General features: G+C 47.6%; 1 protein-coding gene across 1 annotated transcript; it reads left to right on the forward strand.

Annotated features, from left to right (window-relative positions):
• Positions 1 to 4,219: 4,219 nt before the first annotated feature.
• LOC130490835 (Golgi-associated RAB2 interactor protein 6-like) lies at positions 4,220 to 10,077 on the forward strand. The gene is made up of 3 exons (XM_056864642.1): positions 4,220 to 4,402; positions 7,847 to 8,046; positions 9,807 to 10,077. Exons 1-3 carry the CDS (start codon positions 4,220 to 4,222, stop codon positions 10,075 to 10,077), a joined length of 654 nt encoding a protein of 217 aa, XP_056720620.1.
• The last annotated feature ends 295 nt before the right edge of the window (positions 10,078 to 10,372 follow it).

The raw sequence follows: 10,372 nt of genomic DNA on the forward strand, positions 1-10,372 counted from the left end.
CCCAGCAGACAACTTGGTTTTTATCTCCCCCTCCCCGTAGGGGAGTGACAACCTGTTTAATGAATTCTACTGCTCATTTTGTTAGGTTTTTGCTAGGATTGTTAGGATTTATCTCATTCAAACTGGAGAAGGGGGGTTATTTAGTACCTGTTTAGGTAGTATTTTTAGGGCTGTCAAAAAAAAAAAATTCGGTACAGTTCGGATTCGGCCGAATTTGGCCCTTGTGGGTTCGGTACGTGCTGAAGTCCGAACTCCCCCACTTCGGATCCGTTCAATTCGGCGGGAATTCAAAGTTCGGGAAAAAAATTCGGCCGAATAAAGCCATTAAAAACACAACCGCGCCTTTCCGCGGCTCTGGGGGGGGGGCATTTTTGGGCTTAGAGGTCCCAAACTTTCAGCAGAGCTTCAAAGGACGTATATTGAAAGACTCCCCAAGTTTTGTAAAGATTGGGTCAGGGGGGGCTGAGATATGGGCCCTGAAAGGGGTCCCCCCCACCCTTAATGTGGATCTCTCCACAGAGCTTGCCGCCCACGCACAAAGCTCCCGGCCCGACAAACAGCTGATGAGAGCAAGGGCGGGGCAGGTGCTAAGAACTTTGCAAAGCAACACAACTGCAGAGCAACCCCTTTGCAAATATGCAAAGGGCGGGGCAGGTGTGAAGAATTTTGCAAAACAATACAACTGCAAAGCAACACAAGCACGCAATGCAAAACCTTTGCAGCAGTGCACAGCAACACCTGACACCTGGGAGTTTGCATACCATGGAAAGGGACAGAGGCAGCTAGCTATGCATAATGAGCAGGAGGGGGTGGAATGTCTCCTTTTGCATTGGACTTGGGACCAGGCAGATGCATTCTTTAAGTCACCATTTGAAAACCAGTTTTGAGCAAGCATCAATAACCTAACTGATCTTATGAATGAGGAAAAACCTGAAGAATAAAAATGAAGCCCCCCCTCAAACCAGGGAGAGAGAGACTGGAGGGGGAACACACACCCCAGGCAGAACCGGCAAAAGCCCCCTTTGGCTTCCCCCCCCCCACAGAAACTGCTCCCTCCCCACACACACACACAGACTCTGCTTTCCCCCCCACACACACACAGAAAAGAAAAAATATAGATTAAAGCCCCCAAAGGGGTCTTACTGTGGCTGTCTTCTGTTCCAGCACGAGGGGCTGGGAGGCTGGGTAATCCAATATGATTCCATTTGTATCCAATATAAGATCCATATGTATGCATCTCTCGAGGGTGATCCATTCATCCCAATAGGGGAAAGGGGAAAGCCCATATCTCGGGGGGCCCTGACCCAATGTTTACAAAACTTGGGTGGTCTCTTAAAAAGCCTTGACTGAAGCTCCGCCGAAAGTCTGGGATCGGCACACCCAAAAATGCGCCCCCTGCAGCCATGGAAAGAGAAAAGGGGGGGAGCCAATATTTCAGCCCCCACTGAACCCATCTTTACAAAACTTGGGTGGTCTCTTAAGAGGCATTCTCTGAAGCTATGACAAAAGTTTGGGGGCTGAACCCCCAAAAAAGCGCCCCCTGCAGCCACGAAAATGGAAAAGGGGGGAGAGGAAAAAGGGGTGGAGCCCATATCTCGGGGGGCCCTGACCCAATGTTTACAAAACTTGGGGGGTATCTTAAGAAGCCTAGTCTGATGCTCCGCTGAAAGTTTGGGGTCGGCACACCCAAAAATGCGCCCTCTGCAGCCATGGAAAGAAAAAAGGGGGGGAGCCCATATCTCGGGACCCCCTGACCCAATGTTTACAAAACTTGGGTGGTCTCTTAAAAAAACCTGTCTGAATATCCCCTGAAAGTTTGGGGTCGGTACCCCAAAAAATGCGCCCCCTGCAGCCACGGAAAGGAGCGAATGTGCACAAGCACCCCCTCACACACACATGAGGATTTCCCTCTCTCTCTCTCTTTCCCCGGCCGGCCGCACATCAGCTGATTCCTCCAGCACTCAATCCTGACTGATTGGCCAGAAGAAGACCCAGCTTGGCCACCGATTGGCCGGGGGAGGAGAATGCTGCTTACTGACGGTTATGCTGCTTACTGACGGCCGAATTGGCCGAATTTATTCGCCGAACTCCCGAACTCGCTGAATTCGGCCCCCCCGGTTGCCCGCCAGTTTTGAGTTCGGATCCGTCCGAACTTAAAAACCGCCGAATCAAGGGAAATTCGGCTGATTTTCAGTTCGGGCCGAACCGAATTGACAGCCCTAAGTATTTTATATTTTTTGTTTTGTGGAGCTTTTGTTATTTAATTAAAGTTAAAAATATTGCCAGGTCTGGCTTTGTTTTGCAAGCGGTGTCTTGCCGGTGTTTAATTTTAATTTAGCTTATCTTTTCCTTTTCTGTTATATATTTTTTTTAATTCCTCCCCCACATTGCTTGCCTGCTTAAACCTATTTCTTAGCAATAGATACATGTGCTGAGCAAACGTTAGTTGAGGGAAAAAACAGCACCTTAAGCTCAAATTCAAAACAGTTCAAAGTAATTTACTTAAGAGGGTTATTCCTTCAAAACAATTCAATAAATGGTAGCAATAATCAAAATCCCCACAATTCAAACCATTGTAGTGATACTAAGCATAACAAAAATAAAGAACGACCAGCAAATAATACTATATGAATGCTCTCCTTAGGTAAACAGGTTACTTCACCATTGTAATTTCAAAGTAAAAGTCCAAAGTCCCAATAGGTTACTTCACCGTTAATGTCCAAATAGAAAAGAAATCCAATCCAAACCAGTTACTCCACCGTATAAATCCAAATGGGAACAAAATCCAATAGGAAAAAATCCAAAACAACATTGTGTTTCGCAATGTAGCTTCATCAGTTGAATATTAATCAGTTCACATCATATATAAGGCATAGGGTACATAGACCTCCAAAAGGGGTACAAAGACCTCTAAAAAGAATGAACAGTAATATATCAATTATAATCATACCCACATTCAAGTTATAATGGACAATTAAAGACCACTGGTTCTTGTAGGTTATCCGGGCTGTGTAACCGTGGTCTCGGTATTTTCTTTCCTGACGTTTTGCCAGCAGCTGTGGCAGGCATCTTCAGAGGAGTAACACTGAAGGACAGTGTCTCTCAGTGTCAAGTGTGTAGGAAGAGTAATATATAGTCAGAAAGGGGTTGGGTTGAGCTGAATCATTGTCCTGCAGAGAAGCCATTGAAATTCATGAACATCAGCACAACTTTAACAGAAAAGAAGAGAGTTTAAGAATGAATAAGTCTTGGCTTCCTGTCCTGAAAACCTCCAGACTAACAAAGACTACAGTCAACAATAGCCATGCAGATTAGCTTTGGATTTCACACATTAACAGATCACTTCAGGATACAATGGTTCCATATTAACACACCACACCCTCATTAGCACATTATCTTGATACTTACAGGACAATGATTAGCATATTACCTTTGATACTTTTTGCAGGACAATGATTCAGCTCAACCCAACCCCTTTCTGACTATATATTACTCTTCCTACACACTTGACACTGAGAGACACTGTCCTTCAGTGTTACTCCTCTGAAGATGCCTGCCACAGCTGCTGGCAAAACGTCAGGAAAGAAAATACCAAGACCACGGTTACACAGCCCGGATAACCTACAAGAACCAATGAACTCTGACAGTGAAAGCCTTCGACAATAATTAAAGACCATGCTTACCCATTTGTGACCAGCCGACCCGTAGGGTTTCTATCTATCTCTGATGGCTGGTAAAGATTCCCAAAGGTTCACCTACTTAAAAAACGCTACCTCCGCCCCTTCAGCTGAATAATATTAAAAGGTGTTGAAACACTTAAAGGAAACTTCCTAGAGGCCCCTGGTTGGCCACTGTGTGAACAGACTGCTGGACTTGATGGGCCTCGGTCTGATCCAGAATGGCCTTTATGATGTTCTTATGTCTGAAGGAAATGAGGAAGTAGACTACCAGGTTTTATTACTTCAGATTGCAGGGAGAGGGAGGGGGTCATGTTTCCCCTGGCTTTAGCCTAGTCCTCGAGCTAATTTACCACATGTAAACATACCTTAAACTGTACAGTCCAAGAGTCTACCCCCTTATTCTAGCCTCTGCAGAAATGGAACATTGGGGCTCCAGCCCTCCAACCCCCGGGCTCTGCAGGGTCTCGGCTCACTCACAAAAGTCTGGCCTCCACACTAATTCTCTAATGGCACAACATGTTGGTTTAGGGCAAAGGAGGATGCGGGGCTCCAAGTCCCAGATTCGGTCCCGGTCCCGCTCTCAGCTGCCTGGTTCCTTGGCAAGAGGTGACCATGACGAAGGACTTTTCAGCAGAGGGATGGGACCCCTGCAGCGCCAGCTTAGCCATGGAGAATACGACTTACTCAGGCTTGCCCCCATGTTGGAAAGCGACTTTCTGCAGGTAACCGGTTGCAGGTTGGATTGGGTTGAAAGGCATGTGGATTTTTTTTTTTTTTTACCCACACCGTCTCTTAAAGGGCTCAAAGCAGAAGCTGGGAGCTACCACTTTGAGCAATTTCTTACTGCTGCTTCATATCTGACTGTACCAGCTTTCTTTTCCACTCCCCACCCTACCCCACCAAAGGCTGAATAACTATCTTGGTTGCTTAACGGTTTTGGTTCGCCCTTGTCCAATGGTATCTTTTTCCTAAAATGCTGATAAAGAGGAGAAATGGGATGTCCACTGGCTAGATTTCTGAGATGAAGCTAGAGTTGCCAATGTATTAATTTGCGCTGCTTCTGTTCCTTTAATAGCATCCCTCACTCTCACACACACACGCTAGGGTTGGCAGCTCTGAGTTGGGAAATACCTGTTGATTTTGGGGGTGGTGCCTGAAGAGGGCAGGATTTGGAGAGGGGAGGGACTTCAATGCCATAGAGTCCAATTGCCAAAGCGGCCATTTTCTCCAGGGGAACTGATTCCTATCGCCTGGAGATCAGTGGTAATAGCGGGAGAACTCCAGCCACTGCCTGGAGGTTGGCAACCCTAGCTAAGAAATAGGGCTACCTCCCGGACAACGTTTCAGCTCCCTCGGCCTAACCTTTAGGGGTTAAATCTCAGAGTGGGGAGCAAATGCACATAAATGAATTTAATTATTTTTTTATCTCACCTTTAATGTCATGTATATCATGTTCCCACTCCACCTCGTTTTATCTTCACAATAGCTATATGAGACAGGTTGGACTGCGAGAGGCTGACTCTCTTTAGGTCACTGCATGGGAGAATGGGGATTTGAGCCTTAGTCTCTCGCACCCTCCTCTGACACTCTAACCCAGGGCTGTCGAACTCAGTTGTTACGAGGACCAGATATGACATAAGAGCCACTTGGTCGGGCTGGGCCATGCCCTGCCAGGGCAGTTCGAGAGTGGGGGGGGGCTGCCTCGGCTGGCTTGCAGGCAGGATAAAAGCTCTCAAGGGGCCGGATCCGGCCCACGGGCCTTACGTTTGACACCCCTGCTCTAACTACTACAACTCGCTGGCGCACACACACAAACAGTACATTGCAAGCTAGAGCACAGCCCGCCATTGGACATATTGAACAGCTGTACATATACTAACATAGTAAAAAGTCATGTTTTTTCTCACGCGGGTGCCTTTTCTGCTTTCAAATCATATAACTAGACCAGGAGCCTTGATTAGACCCTTTCCCATTGTTGAGGCACAAAACACCTGCATGCCCCTTATGTACTCCAAATAACTACCTATCCACACTCTAAATGTTAACTTTTCCCTACTTTTTCTACCTTTTTGATCAAACCGCCCCTGTGAAATTAAGGGGCTTTCCATAGGTCAGATAAGGTCCAAGGTGACAGACAACGTTTCAGAATGTCAGTACCTGCTTGCCATGCTTCTTGGTGCAAAGTCCTAGAAACCCCAGCCCCCAATAGCTGAGTAATACCGGTATGTAAGCAAGTAAACTACCCGATTCTCCTTTCACCTAGATGAGTCCCATCTAACTGGCTTTGTAGAGTGCTTGGGAAAATCCCGCCTGAGAAACCGAGAAAAAAGCTTAATGAACCAGGATCGCATTCTGTTGTTTACATGCACCGTGGTGTAATGGATAGAGCGTCAGACTAGGAACTGGAAGGGAAACAGCCATGAATAAAAGGCCTTAGATAAATAAACTGACGTGAGATCCTGATCCCAAAAGGCCTAAAAGAGTTTCTTTTCTTTTACTTTTTTTAATAAAGTTTTATTAAGCTATGCAGAACACTACAGAATATGTCAAAGTACATAAAGCATACTAAAACACAATATACAAAAAGAAAAAAGTGAAAGAAAAAAAGAAAAAGACACAAAACACTACAAAAACCCTCCTCACACAGAACAGACCACCATATACCTTATTTCTAGGGTTGCCAGGTGCCCGCTGTTGGTGGGCAAACCCCCGGTAATGTGCCCCTCTGCCAGCTGACCAGCTGAGGGCTGGCGGGCAATCGTGCACGTGCGTTCTGCCTCGCGAGGTAAAGGGTGCTGCGTCAGCGCACGCGCGTGCACATGCGCGCACACAAGATCGGCAAAGAAACCTCCCGCCGAAGGTGAGTGGGGACCTGGCAACCCTACTTATTTCTCTTGCGAATAATTTTGATTTAATCGATTTTTTACTTTAATTATCATTGATCTACTTTCATCTTAGTCTACCATTTAATAAATTTAGGTTCTAAAACCTATGGTCATTTTTTTTATCTCTAAAATATTGATTTGTATATACTGACGATACCTTCCAGTCTATATCAAAGTTGGAAACCCAACTATCTTCAATATATTTACTTTTGTTTCAACACACATCAAATTAACATGGGGAACAAAGCACTAGCTTGTGGGATCCCTGTGGGATCTTTCTAGATTCCGTAGGGCCTGGAAGACAAAGGGCAAAAACGCACGGTCGCTTTATCCTCCTTTAATCCCTGTTTCAGCCAGGATTCAGCCTGGATCGAACGCATGAGTTTCACCTGATGTGCGTTCGATCCTGGCTAAAACAGGGATTAAAGGAGGATAAAGCGACCGTGCGTTTTCGCCCAAAGTTGTTCCACCAGGCGTTCCATTGAGGACAGTCAAGACCCGTTTTTTACCCCCTATTTGCAGTGCTGCCTGATTTGACTGCATTCTGGGACATAGGTTGTTGGATGCCGAATGATCATGTTTTATTCTGATGCTTGAACTAGGATTCTATTTTATGGATTGTAATTTAACGTTTTGTAAGTATGCTTTATGAGCCCCGTGGCGCAGAGTGGTAAGCTGCAGTACTGCAGTCCAAGCTCTGCTCACGACCTGAGTTCGATCCCGATGGAAGTTGGTTTCAGGTAGCCGCCTCCAGGTTGACTCAGCCTTCCATCCTTCCGAGGTTGGTAAAATGAGTACCCAGCTTGCTGGGGGTAAAGGGAAGATGACTGGGGAAGGCACTGGCAAACCACCCTGTAAACAAAGTCTGCCTTGTAAACGTCGGGATGTGACGTCACCCCATGGGTCAGGAATGACCCGGTGCTTGCACAGGGGACTTTTACCTTTTAAATAATGTTTTATCTCTATTTGTAGATTACTTTATTGAATGCTGCGAGCTGCCCTGAGCCCTGTGACCCAGGGGAGGGATGGGGTATAAGTCTATAAATAAATAAACAAAGAAATAGCTTGCTGCCCTACATGGCTCTCATGAATGAACCCACGAACCACCAAATCCACACCCACAGGTCTTGCACCAGAGAATTTCTCCATGCATTGAGCTCCCTGGGTGACTCTCCTGCACTGCGGCCCTTAGCAGTGCTCCAAACCCGCTACCTGAGGGAGTTGCTTACTTTGCCTCATAATATGGCCACCTGTGCACTAACCCTTTCCTCTCCTCTGCAGGTGAGCAAGCTTGGAGAAGTGATTGACGTCCACAACCAAGTCAAGACCATGACCGTGGCGGTAGCCTGCACAAGACTCCAGCGCGAGACCCCGGATGTGCTGCTCCTGGCCCGCCCCGTCGTCCCCTCTGAAGTGCACCTGCCCCCATTTAACAATCTGCTTTGCCAGTACCCACCGCTGAAGGCATTTGAACTCACCAGGTGAGCACAACCTCCTCGCCGGAAACAGAGGTGGCATTTCTGCCTCCCAGTTCGCCTAACAGAAATGCAGGTGCCAGCCGTCCGGTTTGGTGGGCAGAGGTGCCACCCCTTCAAGCAGGCATAAATCAACAGAGGTTCAGTTCGTTCACAGTCTAGGCTAGGAGAAATAGGTAGGTACTTTCCTTGAGCAGGCAGTTTGGAAGCTGCCCCGTAGCCGGGTGATGCAAAGAACTTCAAGGCTTGGGCACTGGCTGGAAACTAAGCCCGGTGTCTGGAAGCACTTCTTTTCACCCAGACTTTCCAGCTCTTCCTGAAGTCAACGAGGTTTGCTCCCTCATGGATATCCACCAACAGGCGTCCATCTGTCTGATCCCTCGATTGGCCAAGCTCCAGGTGGTGGCTGGAGATCTGCAATCACAACTGCTCCCCAGGCGACCGAGATTAGTTCACCTGGAGAAAATGGCCGCTCTGGAAGGTGGACTCTGAGAGCCAGTGTGGTGTAGTGGTTAAGAGCGGTGGTTTGGAGCGGTGGACTCTGATCCGGAGAACTGGGTTTGTTTCCCTACTCCTCCGCTGAAGCCCGCCGGGTGACCTTGGGCTAGTCACAGATCTTTTAGAGCTCTCTCAGCCCACCTACCTCACAGGGTGTTTGCAGTGGGGAGGGGAAGGTGATTGTAAGCCAGTTTGAGTCTTCCGTAAGTGGTAGAGAAAGTCGGCATATAAAAACCAACTCTTCTTCTTCTCTGTGGCATTATACCCCACTTAAGCCCCTCCCCTCCCCAAACCCTGTCCTTCTCAGGTCCCCCCCCCCGCCCAAATCTGGTGTTTCCCAATCCTTCTTCCTTCCATCCTTCTTAGTCTGGTCCTTCTACTTCCCCCCTTCTTTTTATACCTGTTCCTTTTTTCCTTTATTTTTCTACTCATTTTTCCCCTCCCTAATTTCCCCCCTCCTACTCCTTTATCTACTTTTGGGGCCTGCGAGCTCTTATAGGCGGGTTGCCCCGCATTTATTATTACCATCACTAGACCAATCCTCACCTGTACAAAGACTGTCCACCTATATAAGGTGGCTTTGTAGCATAGGGTGCCATCTTGATCTGAAAATTACACTTTGGGATTTTATCATATTAGATTGGAATTATGTTTTAAACGTATGCTGTGTTTTTATCTTATTGACTGTTGGAAACTACTCTTGGCTGGCTTTATTGGGGAAGGCGTGAGGTTGAAATCAGATGGATGGATAGAAGATGGATGAGCGGATAGATAAAGAAAACTATCTGGCGCCCCTAATGTTGTGTTAAATGTGGGGGAATAAGAATAGGAAGCCAGTTTATGTATAGAGTGTCACTTCCCTAAACCACAGGCCTGGTGAAACATCTGTCTTACAGGCTAAGTCCTGCAGGGCCCAGGTCTCATTGGTAGGGTTGCCAACTGCCAGGTAGTAGCAGGAGATCTCCTGCTAATTCAACTGATCTCCAGCCGATAGAGATCAGATCACCTGGAGAAAAATGGCCGCTTTGGCAATTGGACTCTATGGCATTGAAGTCCCTCCCCTCCCCAAACCCCGCCCTCTTCAGGCTCCACCCCCAAAATCTCCTGTTGGTTGAGAAGAGGGACCTGGCAACCCTACTCATTAGACAGAGAGTACCACCAGGCTGTGTGTGCTTAAATTGTAACCCACCTCAAGCCCAGCAAGTCCAGCAAGTAAGTTGTCCATGAAGGTTTCTTCAGTCATATCCTGGCCACCTCCTTCCTCCTAGACTCCTTCCCTTGCGTTTTGTGAAGATTTCGGTTCACAACCAAAGGAAGCAGCAGCTGCGATTCAAGCTGGCGAGCGGACGTGCTTTCTACCTGCAGCTCTGCCCTCAGCCCGACCAACAAGAGGACCTCTTCGAGTTGTGGGTCAAGGCGGTGAACTTGCTGAGCCCCCCGTCAGAGGAAAGACCCAAGACACAGGTCCAGACCAGAGACCCTGGAGGGCGCGGGGAGGCCCCAGCTCAGAGACCGGAGGTTTGCTCTTACTATTTATGATTGGTGTCAGCAGCACTTGGCAAAATAACATAAGCATCTAGAAAGACCCTCTCCCTGAGGCGCTTACAATCTGAATTTTCACAGAGAGGGGAGAAAACAGAGGTATTGTCTACTCAGACTAGCAGCAGCTCTGCAGGGTCTCAGGTGGAGGTCTTTCACATCTCCTGCTACCTGGTCCTTCTAACTGGAGATGCTGGGGACTGAGCCTGAGACCTTCTGCATGCCAAGCAGATGCTCTCTGCCACTGAGCCACAGCCCCTCCCCAGAAGGGGGTTATGCTGTTTGGATTTTCCAT

This window comes from Euleptes europaea, chromosome 18 (genome assembly GCF_029931775.1).
Source record: "Euleptes europaea isolate rEulEur1 chromosome 18, rEulEur1.hap1, whole genome shotgun sequence".
NCBI classification, from domain to species: domain Eukaryota; kingdom Metazoa; phylum Chordata; class Lepidosauria; order Squamata; family Sphaerodactylidae; genus Euleptes; species Euleptes europaea.

Coding starts and splice junctions, on each gene's coding strand:
- LOC130490835 (XM_056864642.1), top strand. CDS start 4,220: ATGCGGGGCTCCAAGTCCCAGATTCGGTCCCGGTCCCGCTCTCAGCTG. Junction 4,403..7,846: donor TGGAAAGCGACTTTCTGCAG/GTAACCGGTTGC, acceptor TCTCCTCTGCAG/GTGAGCAAGCTTGGAGAAGT. Junction 8,047..9,806: donor AAGGCATTTGAACTCACCAG/GTGAGCACAACC, acceptor CCTTCCTCCTAG/ACTCCTTCCCTTGCGTTTTG.